This window comes from Sinocyclocheilus anshuiensis, unplaced genomic scaffold (assembly GCF_001515605.1).
Source record: "Sinocyclocheilus anshuiensis isolate Anshui unplaced genomic scaffold, SAMN03320099.WGS_v1.1 scaffold1062, whole genome shotgun sequence".
Lineage (NCBI taxonomy): Eukaryota > Metazoa > Chordata > Actinopteri > Cypriniformes > Cyprinidae > Sinocyclocheilus > Sinocyclocheilus anshuiensis.
The window spans coordinates 256,737-270,568 of NW_015540895.1; the positions used below are offsets into that span (position 1 = coordinate 256,737).

The following is a 13,832-nucleotide window of genomic DNA, read 5'->3' on the forward strand; positions in this document are numbered from 1 at the left end:
CAAGCTAAATTAATACATTTTATATATAGTCTGGGATAAATGTAACAGTTTACGAAGACATTACATACACGAGGGGGAAAATTGTCATCATCTTATGAAAAAAACCCTACATGGGATAAGGTGATAGCGGGTTTATTTCTGAAAACATAGTATTATTAATTGCTTTAAAAGATAAATAATGTGCTGACAGGGTTGTCCACATGTTTACAGTCTCGAGGTCTTCTCTGGTAATGCGAGCGTTGCCGATTATAGCGTCGCAAACTGTTCAAATATTGCCGTGTATATTTGTCGATATCGCTTAATTTCATAGCTATCAGCTCATTGAGTCATTCCCACAAAACGAAGCACCGCCTACACTCAACTTTATCGCTATCTAAACGTTGCGCTCTATTAGAAAGTAGGTTTAGCGGAAAGGAATCGGATCCCATGATGTTTTGGTTTATTGTAAGTGCCATTTTACTTTTATTTGCATTAAGATTCCGTTATCCTTACTTTATCGCCGAGGCCAAGTACATGTGTCGGATAGCAATATCTATATACCGTACGCCTAAATTTCTCAAATCCAACCCTTTCTATACCTTAGTGGATCGGTTCTTGGATTCGGTTCAGAAGAACCCACACAAAGCGTTCATTCGGTTCCAGGATGAAACATACTCGTATGCGCAGTCGGATAAACAGAGTAATAAGATCGCGAGGAGTTTGTTGAAGCACGCGGGTCTTCATGAAGGAGATACAGTTGCGCTCCTCCTAGGAAATGAGCCCATGTTCTTGTGGATGTGGTTGGCTTTGGCCAAGATCGGATGTTCTGCTGCTCTTCTCAATCATAACATCCGATCCAAATCACTTGTGCACTGCTTCACCTGCTGCGGGGCCACTGTGCTGATAGCTGGTGCAGGTAATGTCACTAACAGTTCAAAGGTGTATTTGTCAGATGCAGTCAGTGCTTAGTAACTGTATTCACTGTAAAGCTGTTGACTCCGTGTTCCTTGTCCCGTTTCTCACCAACGCTGGTTACACGATTATTAACTTTTATTAACACAAATGGAAGTATATGAACTATTTAGAGACCCCCCAAAAATTGTTCAGCCTATTTATAAAAAATAAAAAAAATAGTTAAGAAATTTCTTAGGAACAAACATTCTTATGCATATTTTGATATTCATTTTAAGTGCAGTTACTAAAAAATTCTTAAGTTGTGTAATCTTCAGATTTTTTTTTTTTTCCTGAAGAAAATGAGACGCTTTGGTGTTACCTGGTTGTATAGGTGCTGCATAACTCAAAGAAAAACACCTCAGTAGCTGTGTTTTTGCGTTGCCTGCATATTACTGTAATAATCATAATACGCCCCAGCAATATTTTCGTTGCGACCGTCTTCACGGGTGTTCAACACTCAGCATCGCGCATTTAAAGCGCTGTGTATTTTAAAAAGAGCTTGTTTAAAGATGTAGCGTCTGTTGCATTTATGTTTGTTCCTTCTTTCTCGCGCTGTCTTCTGTCATGTGAAGTATCACGAAATGAATCAAACTTAATGTCTGAATACTCGATTCTGATTATTAAGGCCTTGAATGAATGTGGTTTTATCACCCCTGTAATCAGATGGCTGCATAATTGTGGGTAAAAAAAATAAATTGTGACTCTTTATCTCATGATTCAAACTTTTTATCTCACATCTCGCAATTTTTATAGGCTATCTCACAATTGCAAGTCGCAATTTTTCCTCAGAATTCCACGTTCTTTTAAAATCTATCTCTCAATTCTACTTTTTTTCTCTTCTCAGAATTGCAGGTTTATATCTTGCAATTGCAAGTTAACATCTCACAAGTCGCAACTCTGACTTTTTCCCTCAGAATTGAACTAAAACAGCTTTTATCTTGTTTGTATCAAACAATTCTGCAATTCTGAAAAAAAGTCTGAATTGTGAGATATAAACTCATATAAACTTGTGAGATTAAACAAAACCTCACAATTACCTTTATTATTTAACTTTTTAATCCTATGGTGGAAACAAGCTTCCATCGCTCTTTGCCTCCACATTGTGCATTACAGTTGTGTAACTCGCATCTAGTCATATATATTTCGTATGTTGAAAACCCCTCATGTAGAACTGCAGGATTCTGTTGAGGAGGTGCTGCCCGCTCTGAGAGAGCAGGGAATCTCTGTCTATATGCTGACTGACCAGGTGACCGCTGAGGGAATGGAGAGTCTTACAGACAAGATCGCACAGGCCTCAGATGAGCCGATTCCTGCAGACCTGAGGGCCAACATCACCTTCAGCAGCCCAGCGGTGTACATCTACACATCAGGCACGACGGGTAAGACTGGATTCAGTGACTGATGCATTATTGTACTCTATTTTTGACTGAGGATGATTTTGCACCCGAGAGAATGGACAGAAGTGTCAGCAAAATGACAAATCTGTAATTACTAATTGAGTGGATTTCATGAGCCGTGTCCCCTGCAGGTCTTCCAAAGGCAGCAGTGATTGCTCAGCGGAGGTTGTGGGCCATGTCCTTCTTTCCTTCCGTTTGCGGTCTGAAGTCTGATGATGTGGTGTACATCTGCCTTCCCTTGTATCACAGTGCTGGCTTTACCCTTGGATTCGGAGGTGCTATTGAAAGAGGTATGAATTATTTTTTTTGTGTCGGTAATCCAAAATGTTCGTTTTGTTTTTGTGCATGTGTTGCTTTAATGGATGTTGATTTTGTTTTGCTTTACATTTTGTGTATGTGCTTTCATGAATGTTTTTTTTTATTTCTTTTCCTTTTCTTTTTCTTTTTTTTTGAGTATGCTTTCATGGATGCTGATTTTTTTATTTTATTTTGCTTTACTTTTTTTGTGTATGTGCTTTCATGAATGTTGGGTTATTTTTATTGCTTTTCCTTTTCTTTCTTTTTTTTGAGTATGTGCTTTCATGGATGCTGATTTTTTATTTTTATTTTTTTGCTTTACTTTTTTGTGTATGTGCTTTCATGAATATTGTGTTGTTGTTTTTTTCCTTTCTTTTTTTGAGCATGTGCTTTCATGGATGCTGATTTTTTTTTCTTGCTTTACTTTGTGTATGTGCTTTCATGAATGTTGTTTTTTTTTTGTTTTGCTTTTCTTTTTTGTTTCGTATTTTTTGTGTATGTGCTTTCATGGATGTTGGTTTTTGTCTTTCTTTACTAGTTTGTTTTGTTTTGTTTTTGTGTATGTGCTTTCATGGATGTTGGTTTTTGTTTTTGTGTATGTGCTTTCATGATTTTTTTTTTTTTTTTACTATTCTTTTTTGTGTGTATGTGTACATGCTTTCATGGTTTCTGGATTTTTTTCCCTTTTGTTTCATGCTTTGGTTCGTTTTGTATTCAGGAGCTACTGTTGTCGTGAAGAGTAAGTTTTCTTCCTCTCAGTTCTGGGACGACTGCAGAAAATATAATGTCACTGTGATACAGTATATTGGAGAAACAATGCGCTACCTCTGCAATTCACCAAAGGTATTTGAACATTTTAAGAAGCCGAACAGCAACACTGAGTCTTCCTCTTTTTTTGTCATCTACAGTACTTTGAAAGGATGGTTGTGTTGGTTGCCCACTGTAATTAAGAGTGGGGTAAGCTGAGCCAATCTTTAAGTTGTCCTCTGGCCACAGAGTAAAGAAATAGTAAACAGTAGTGTATGTTGAATCATTATCACATGGAATATGTGAACAGTTTTACATCAAATAAAAATATGAACTCAAAATTTTTGTTTATTGATATGTTTTTTAAAATATTTTATTGTAGTATATTTTTAACATCTTTGTGTTTATGAAATTTGTATCAAATATTAAATGCATGAGAAAAATAATAAAGCTCCTTTATTGGGCTAAATGAAGACATTTTGATGCCATGAATACTATCGTAACTATGACAATTTACCTGAAGTATCTTCCACACGGCTAATTTTTTGAGAAATGTGACGTGCAAAATTATTATAATTTTTTGTTTTTGTAATACATTCTTATATACACAGGCTGCTGTATATGAATGCAGTTATGTTGGCGACACATCTTACCCCACTCTCCGCTCCAGTGTCTGCAGTGCTCTATTTGCTCTGCACAATAAGCTGTTCTCTCATCTTTGTTCTCTCATCCTTACCAGCGTGTTAGCGACCAAGTACACAACGTCAGAATGGCCATTGGGAACGGGATCAGACCAGAGGTGTGGAGGACGTTCATAAGCAGATTTGGAAATGTTGACATCAAAGAGTTCTACGGCTCAACCGAGGGAACCCTGGGCTTTTTGAACTATGCTGGGAAAATTGGGGCTGTTGGTAGAGTGAATTATTTTCATAAGGTAGATTTACTGAAATGTTCAGTGAATGTGGTCGTTACTCTTTTACCCGCAGTTCATCAAGTTAGACAAATCAGAAGTACTGAAATGAGAACTGTTGACTATTGAAATTGTCTGAACACATTAATGTTATTTCAGAAAATCTATCCATATGCATTGGTTAAGTTTGACCAAGAACAAGACGAGCCTGTAAGAAACGCAGAAGGATTTTGCATAGAAGTTGTTAAAGGCAAGTAAAATGTTCATTTTTAATGAACAGTACTTCTGAGGAAGCATGTTTGTATGCATAAAATATGTCATGATAAGTTGTTTGTCACAGCACAGTTGTTTGGTTTTTACTTACGAACGTGTCATTAATGTGTCATTGACTGTAATACAGGTGAAACTGGTCTACTAGTAGCAAAGATTACCCAGAAGGCCCAATTTGGTGGGTATGCCAGGGATCCCAAACAGACAGAGAAGAAGAAACTCTACAATGTGTTTGAGAAGGGAGATGTTTACTTCAACTCTGGAGATCTGTTCAGGACAGACCACGAAAACTTCATCTACTTCCAGGATCGGGTGGGCGACACTTTTAGGTGAAAAATGGCATTAGAATTGTTGTTCTATAGGGCTAGGAATCGATTCCAAAAAGAAATATAGCTGCAAGCAGCAATTATGGGGCCAAGCACTACAGAAGCAAGCATCAGACCAACTGAAGCAATGAGTAATTAAAAACATTTAAAGATGATTTTAGTTAAAATGGCTGAAAAATCATAAATACAACCACTAGTAATATTATTTATTGGCTTACCACTTTTGACCAATAGGTGGCGCTGTAATCAAATATATGTGGTGTGTTCTGTATGAGGTGACAATGGCACATACAAAGTTTGGTGTCAATATGTCAAAGCTTTGCAGAGATACAGCCTCAGAGTCATTTTGGCATCAAGCCTCAAATTTGTAGCAGCGCTATACAAAAATGGTTTTGTCTATCGACACAAAAAAAAGTAGGTTTTCAACATTAAGCAAAATGGCGGACAGGAAGTTCGGCCGACTATGGCATAATTGGTAACCATGTTGTCGGCATGACCCAAGGAATATTTTGAGACCAATTTCATTATAATAGGCTAATGCAATAAAAAATGATTAGCATTTTTGGAAATGTCATAATTAATGGTTAATGAATGGTTTATTACTCTTGACCAATAGGTGGCACTGTTACCAAAATGATGTGGCCTGGTCAGTGTGAGGTAACAATGGCACATACAAAGTTTGGTGTAAATATGTCAAAGCTTTGCAGAGATACAGCCTCAGATGCAGTTTGGCATCTTTCCAGTAAATTCGTTGATGCGCTAAACGAGAACCGCTTTGTATATCGACACGAAATCCATAACTTTTTGCCAGCTTGGTCTGAAGATGATCGATACACCAAACCGTTGCGGAGATATACTCTCACATCCATTTTTGCGTGCTCTTCGTAGAATTCGTTCGCGCTTTATTCGAGAACGGTTTGATGAATCAACTTGAATTCCATTACCTCTTGCCAGCATGGTCTGGAGATGATCTGAGCCAATTTTGGTGAAAATCAGACTAACCGTCTAGGACGAGTTCGAAAAAGTAGGTTTTTAAAAAAAAAATTAGTGAAAAAGCTAAACCTTACCATTTTTAAATTTCGGAGATAATTCAAAACGGCATGAGCCAAGGAATAAGAAGAAAAAGAATTTTCCTTCTGTGCCTTACGGTTCAAAAGTTATTAGAATAAACATGAGGGAAAATTTGGACAAGTGGTGGCGCTAGAGAGTTTGAGTTAGAGACTCCAAATTTGCTATGGTGACATTTCAGACTGTCCTCTATCAGTGTGCCAAATTTTATAACTTTCCCGCAAAAGTGGGCAGCCATAGACTTCCAGAGTGGAAGAATAATAAGAAATCTAACGGATACATTAGGTGCCATCGCACCTTCGGTGCTTGGACCCGAATTAATTTTAAGGCATTGGGAATCAAGAATCGATTTCAAAGGTTGTCTTGTTCTAGGAGTCTAATAATCACTGAATACTGTAAGGATAAATACAATAAGGATGTTAGCCTTTACAGTATATTTATCTGAACACGTTCTTCTGTTTAAAAAGAAAGATTTGAAAACCACAGTGAGGAGTTGATCCCAGAACCAGGAATCAGAATTTTGGAATTTCTTGTTCTACTTAAAAGCAGAAGTTACAGCTTTAATATTACATTCAAATAGAATAATCTTGAATAACTGCATGGTCCTCTTCATCTCAGGTGGAAAGGGGAAAACGTTTCCACAAATGAAGTGTCTGACATCTTGACTATGGCAACGAGTATCGAGGAAGCAAATGTATACGGCGTTACAGTTCAAGGTTTAATGCTACTTCACTCCTTTTAGAATAGTTCACGCAGAAATTTCAATTAGCTGAAAATGTACTCATCCTCAGACCATTCAAGATGTAGATGAGTTTGATTCTTCATGGGAACATATTTGATCATTTGCTCACCAGTGGATCCTCTGCAGTGAATGGGTGCCGTCAGAACGACAGTCCAAACAGCTGATAAAAACACCACAATAATCTACAAGTAATCCACATGCCTCCAGTACATCAATTAATGTGTGATGTGAAAAGCTGTTTATTGGTTGATTGGTGAACAAGTGATGTAATGCTACATTTCTCAAAATCTGTTTCAATGAAGAAACAAACTCATCCACATCTTGAATGGCCTTGGGGTGAGTACATTTTCATTTTTGGGTGAACTATTCACTTGACATTGACACCACTAGTTAATATTTCTTCTAAACCCATTAGTGACCCTTGATCTTTTATTGAATTTGAAGGGTATGAGGGGAGGACAGGAATGGCTACCATCACACTGAAGAAAGACCATCAGTTTGAGCCCGATGCCATTTTTAGTCACGTGACCACTTACCTCCCCTCTTATGCCAGACCTCGTTTTATAAGGATCCAGGTAACCTCACAATGCTCTTTCTGAATACATGATCCCTTTGTCAATGCATTTATGTACTCTTTCATGTCTCTCAAATAAGTCAAAGGATTTCTGATTGCAGGACTGTTTGGCTGTGACTTGCACTTTCAAACAGCTGAAAGGGAAGCTGGTAGAGGAGGGCTTCAACCCTGCTGTAATCACCGACCCTCTGTTTGTTTTACATGAGATGGTGAAAAGCTACAGACCTCTGACACGTGACACATATCAGTCGATATTGGATGGTCATTTCAGATTGTGAAGAGCAGGATGTTCTTTAAGTTATAAATTATAATTAAAAAAAAAATCAAATCTTTTATTTGTTCAGACTCCCAACTCTAAATTTATAAAATAATTTACAAATAATTGGACAATAACTGTCCAGAGATCACAATCAACACACAAAAATGCAATTATGATTATTTTGTCTGTACTATAAATTTAACAAATGTATTGGTGTAAAAAATTATTTTGCTTATTGTGCATATTTCAAAAAATTAAAGACAAGTTTATTTATCACACTAGTATATGACAACATTGTTTAAAAAGATAATAAAACAGTTTCAAAAGTTCTTCATTGTCAATCTCAAAAGAGGCTTTCTGCGGTGAACAAATAGTTTCGTAAGAGTTTGCTGTAAGATGACTGGCTCCCACAGAAACCCTCCCACTGGCTCATGTCTCAAAGGCTGAATTGAATGAGGGTTGCCAAGTTGTGAGTTTAAAATACTCACGCACTAAACCTTTTTTACCTTTTTTTTTTTTTTGTTATTTGTAATTTAAGTGGAAAATGTAATTCCAAAAATATAAATAAATACAATTAAATTCATTTAAAAAAGTGAACGTTGTGCCATTTTAAATGTAATTATTAGTATTTATTTTGTTTAATATGAATAGTTAGAGAGTATTTGATCGTGGAATATTGAAATTCATAAACTCTCCATGAATTTGCCACAGAAGTTGTTTAAATCATTATTTTAAGTCTTTAAATAATTAGAATATCAGCCCACATAATAAGTTTCTATAATATAATGACCTACTTAATATGCAATTATTTAGTGCCACTGCATGGAATTAAACACCAAAACACAAAGATTTCCTCTGTGCTTAACTACTGTAAACTGGGGAGCTTAAAATAGAAAAATAATCATGTGAATGCAGCATTATATTTGTTACTCCAGAGAAAAATCTGGAACGGAGTTTAATTTTGTGTACAACAATGGCAAACAAAATGATCAAATGTAAAATCTTTGCTTGGAAGAAATAACTCTTAATAGACATTTACCAGATGTGACATGAAAATATTCTAGCAACAAGCAATTTGTACCAAAAAACTGCAAAATTACGAAGAATGTCTGCAGCAACTAATTTCGTAATTTTGTGTACAACCGTGGCAAACTAAATTAATCAATTTTAAATTTTCTTGTCAAAACGGTTGACAGCAAATCTAAAATCTTTGCTTGGAAGAATTACTCTTAATAGATACTTACCAGATGTGACATGAAAATATTCTAGCAACAAGCAATTTGTACAAAAAAAAAAAAGACAAAGAATGTGCAGCAACAAATTCAGCATCATTTCCTTTAAAAATGTTCATTACCAAAAACTTAACCACAAATCACAGTTAATTATCTGAATGTATTGAGAGACCTGGTCTCTCATATTAAAAACGTGTGGAAACAAGGCACCGATTTAATGAAGGATCTGGCAACCCGATGAGAGTATAGTCGGGGGTGGATCAGAATGATATAATCTCTCTCTGGAGCCCCAAAAAGGCTGAACTTGCATTTAGAGAATGTGGCCCATGCATTTTAAGACTGTGGAAGTGGTGTCAGGCTATGTCATATAGTTAATCTCAAAACCCTAGTGTTGTCCAACCTCTAGTAAACATGTATGTGTGGCTCACTCTCCTCGCGGGCTTGGCTCTTCTCCCCGCGCTGCTGAAAACTTTCTCCACATACTTTTTCCAGGACTGCGTGTATATGTACAGGGCTCTTAGATTTGGGATCCGATTAAATGTATACAAGAGGAAAACTCCATTCTATAGTATTGTGGACTGCTTTTTGGAGGCGGTGAAGAAACACCCGCGAAAAGCGTTTATTCATTTCGAGGGGAAGACTTACTCTTACGAGGAGGTGGATAAGGAGAGTAACAAAGTAGCGAATGCGCTGCGCTCGGAGGCTGGGCTCAGAGAAGGGGACTCGGTCGCGCTGTTCCTGGGCAACGAACCCCGCTTCGTGTGGACCTGGCTCGGCCTGGCTAAGCTCGGCTGTCCCGCAGCACTCCTGAACTTCAACATCAGATCCAAATCACTCCTTCACTGCTTCTCCTGCTGCGGCGCGAAAGTGCTCATAGCAGCTGCTGGTGAGATTTATGTAGGCTACTGTCACTAGAGATACTATACATGGATGAAGGGGCTACTATAGCATCGGAATGTCATGTTGTGAGGCGTTTGCACTCATTCCCAACCTTTTTCTAAATGCGTGCATGCATTTGAGAAATAAGTGGCTTTCTTAAACATATAAAACAGAAATTATGACTTTTAAAAAGATTAAAACTGTCAAAAAATAATTACTTACGCAACAAAGCAGATGTTGTGTTGTATTTAAATTATAGTCACAATAAAAAGGGGCGTTGTTAGGTCCTGCGTGCTAATTACTGACTATATTTGTTACATCTAGCAGGGTTTCAGCTATATTCATCTTATTTGCATGTGGCGCTGCTTCCAGTTCTTTTAGCTGTACAAAAACCGTCCGTTATGCTGATTGATGTTGCAAACCTATTTGCAAACGATCGTAATCTTTTAAATGTAATAATGTTTAACAATACTTTAGTAATAAATTCAATATAATCACAAAAAGATAGGGATGTAACGATATGAAAATCTCACGATACGATAATATCTCAATTTGTGCTGTCAAACGATTAATCGCGATTAATCGCATCCAACATAAGTTTTTATTTACATAATATGTGTGTATTGTGTATATTTATTATGTATATATAAATACACACACACATACAGCATATATTTTGAAAATATTTACAGGTATATATTTATATTCATATAATTTATATTTTAATATATAAACGTAACATATTTTTCTTAAATATATACATGCATATGTGTGTATATATATTATAAATATACAAAGTACACACATATATTATGTAATCAAAAAAACGTTTATTTCGGATGCGATTAATCGCGATTAATCGTTTGACAGCACTAATTTCAATATGAAGTCGACAGTACGATATTTATTTTGATTATTTAAAAAAAAGATTAATTAAAACTTGGAAAAAAATGAAAGTTCTAAAGTTAAATGATTCTATCTAATGCACTTGAGTGTTCAAAATTAGGAGCTTCAACCCATGTTTCTAAACTAAGAAAACTTAAGTCAGAAAAAAGTCAGTGAATTGACTTCTACCTGAACTCTAAAAGGGACTCAACCCTCTTACTGTCTCAGTCTAAATTACATTCACACTGACTGGTGTTTTAGGAAGCCAAACAAATTAGAATATTATAATAATAACGACAACAATTTTATATTATTATTATTCCTATGCAGCAATAGCCATATATTTTAAAACAATTGCTCTGTAAAAAAATGAAAATGAATATTTCATAGGTATATTATTTTTGCTTTACACTACAGTAGGGAAATTACAATCCAGCTTCAATGAAAACAGGCTTACAAAAACGCATCTCTACAAGTCTAGTGAAATGCTGTAATTATCTGAAGCGAAAATAAAGCCTAACTGGTGGCCGTTGCGATCCCAAACGCGCGCTAAACTCACAGCACATGCAGTAAACGAGTTGACTGCATTCATTCATGCAGTGTGAACGGAGCCGTTCTGAGGCGCGGAAAACAGAGGATCACGAGCTGATCGCCTGAACGAAATGTGTGCTTCGCTTTGAAACACGCGGCAAAAACAGACTTGAAGGAATTAAAGGGATAGTTCACCCAAAAATGAAAATTTTCAGACCCTTGGTGCATACAGATAACACTGTATGCAGTCTAAATCCCAAGAGGTTGCGATCCCAAACGCGCGCTAAACTCACAGCACATGCAGTAAACGAGTTGACTGCATTCATTCATGCAGTGTGAACGGAGCCGTTCTGAGGCGCGGAAAACAGAGGATCACGAGCTGATCGCCTGAACGAAATGTGTGCTTCGCTTTGAAACACGCGGCAAAAACAGACTTGAAGGAATTAAAGGGATAGTTCACCCAAAAATGAAAATTTGATGTTTATCTGCTTACCCCCAGGGCATCCAAGATGTAGGCATTCGGGAGTGGTGACTTTCCACGTATTCCCAAATTCTGAGCCTGCTCGCCTGAAGTTATGGTTGATTGCTCTTCGGCTGGATATCAACACACCCATTAACGTAAACTATGCCAGAGCGCGTACACACCTCACGCATCGGATGCCTGCGCGCGCTCAAAGACAATTGGACATAGTGGTGTATTAGAGGTAAAAAATTATATAAATACTGTTCGGTTTCTCGCACAAACCGATCGTTTCGTGTCTTAGGACATCAATGTGTCATCACGAGCCGCAGGGTTTAATTTGGATTTGTCTGTGCATGTTTTTTTTACTCTCATAGATTTTGTTACCATTGCCATGCATTATACGACTGATAGACTGCAACGGCTGGACTTAAAAATCATAATTTGTGTTCTACTGAAGAAACAAAGTCACCTACATCTTGGATGCCCTGGGGGTAAGCAGATAAACATCAAATTTTCATTTTTGGATGAACTATCCCTTTAAGCCATATTGTGCTTTCGGTTTTAGTTAGTTTGGCAGATACTCTGCCAAAGCATAATGGCCCAAAACTCAACTTTAAAGACCTTTTATGTTAGAATAAGAAGTTTAAATTTTGAAAACTACACTTTTTGCCCGGAAGACCAATTGTTTCATATCGTCATGTGACCACGATAATATCGAGGCAGTTATCACTATATTGATAATACCTTTACATCCCTACAAAAAGAGGTTTGCAGCCCAAATTGTTTACCATTTACTGCACTTTGTTATTCTTCTATTTATTTACTTACTTTCGAGTTGAAAATATTATCCGGTGGATAATATGAAAAAAGAGCACATTAATGAAGCTGTGCTTGAGCCCCACTTACGGGTTTAAGTGGAACACAAGACAAAAGTTTGAGAAGCACTGGCCTAGAGAACTCAAGCACATGCTGTGCATGTAAAAACCAGCCTGTTTCTTTGGGAACCGATATCTGGAAGACTTTTGCATGATATCAGAAACTGCTTTGTTAATGTTTAATAAGATTTTTTTAAATCATTGGAAATCAACAATTTATCTCTGAATTATTGTAATCATACAGGTGTGTCAGTAACTAGAGTTTTGCAGTGAAGTGTTTCTCTTGCAGTGCTTCGTGACGCTGTTGAGGAGATATTGCCGGCACTGAAAGAAAAGGGGATAACTGTATACCTCCTGTCGGATGAGCGCACTACAGACGGCATTCAGTGTATCGGTCAAGCCATCGCCAAAGCTTCAGATACGCCTCTGTCCCCGTCTCTCAGGTCCAACATCCATATCAGGACTACAGCACTGTATATCTACACTTCCGGCACTACAGGTATCTGACAAGGCCACATGTAGTGGTTTATGTAATATTTATTGTTATATTCCATTCAATAGCATATCAAAGCAGGCCGATACTGCTGATTAAAAAAAAAAAAAGCTAAATATATAGTCACTGATATATGACTGTATATATAATAAAGATCCCTAAATAACATTGGTATTTCGGTCCATGGAGGTCTTCCTAAAGCAGCATATGTGACCCATGAGAGGGTCTGGGCTTCATCGTTCATCCAGGGTGTTTGTGGAGTGACGTCTGAAGACATATTCTACATCAATCTGCCTCTGTATCACAGCGCTGGATTCCTCATCGGAGTTGTCGGATCCATTGAAAGAGGTTTGATGATTATATTATACGCTGATTTTATATCTAGAAGATTTAGATTAGTCTTGTGGTTTTATATATATATATATATATATATATATATATAGTACTGCTTACATCTTACATGTTTTCTCCAGGTAACACTGTGGTTCTGCGGAGGAAGTTTTCCGCCTCTCAGTTCTGGGACGACTGCAGAAAGTACAACATAACTGTGATGCAGTACATTGGTGAAACACTGCGCTACCTCTGCAATATGCCAAAGGTAAAAGCACATATGGTTTATAAGTATGGAGATATTTGTCTTTATAATTTATTTTTAGGGGCTTAAACTGTCATTAGCTCTGTTAAAACCTAGTGAGCTGCCTAGACTTGAGAAGACTTGTCCAAAGCGTATATAGACAGCAAAATTATTATTATTATTTTAAAGTTGCAGCCATATTACCAAAATTTCAGCTGTATTTTGTCCATTGTCAATAGTGTAGTGATGTGTGAAGCTAGGGCTGGACAATAATTCAATATCAATATGTATCGCGATATTATTTTTTTCAATAACGGTGATATGATTTTTAAACACATTTCCGATATTTCGATATACATTACCAGTTTCCCATACAT

The 13,832-nt window shown here is 36.9% G+C and overlaps 2 protein-coding genes across 2 annotated transcripts in view; both read left to right on the forward strand.

Moving 5' to 3' along the window:
- The first annotated feature begins 219 nt into the window (after positions 1-219).
- Positions 220-7,572, forward strand: LOC107688935 (very long-chain acyl-CoA synthetase-like). The gene is made up of 10 exons (XM_016486777.1): positions 220-895; positions 2,103-2,312; positions 2,462-2,620; positions 3,346-3,470; positions 4,114-4,308; positions 4,444-4,534; positions 4,685-4,883; positions 6,567-6,664; positions 7,135-7,265; positions 7,366-7,572. Exons 1-10 carry the CDS (start codon positions 427-429, stop codon positions 7,540-7,542), a joined length of 1,854 nt encoding a protein of 617 aa, XP_016342263.1. The 5' UTR covers positions 220-426; the 3' UTR covers positions 7,543-7,572.
- Positions 7,573-9,018: 1,446 nt separating this feature from the next.
- LOC107688936 (very long-chain acyl-CoA synthetase-like) overlaps positions 9,019-13,832 on the forward strand; it is a 10,788-nt gene continuing 5,974 nt past the window's right edge. The window contains exons 1-4 of the mRNA XM_016486778.1: positions 9,019-9,641; positions 12,678-12,887; positions 13,071-13,229; positions 13,355-13,479. Coding sequence (XP_016342264.1) covers positions 9,167-9,641; positions 12,678-12,887; positions 13,071-13,229; positions 13,355-13,479 — 969 coding nt within the window. The 5' untranslated portion in view covers positions 9,019-9,166. The remainder of the gene's footprint in view (positions 9,642-12,677; positions 12,888-13,070; positions 13,230-13,354; positions 13,480-13,832) is intronic.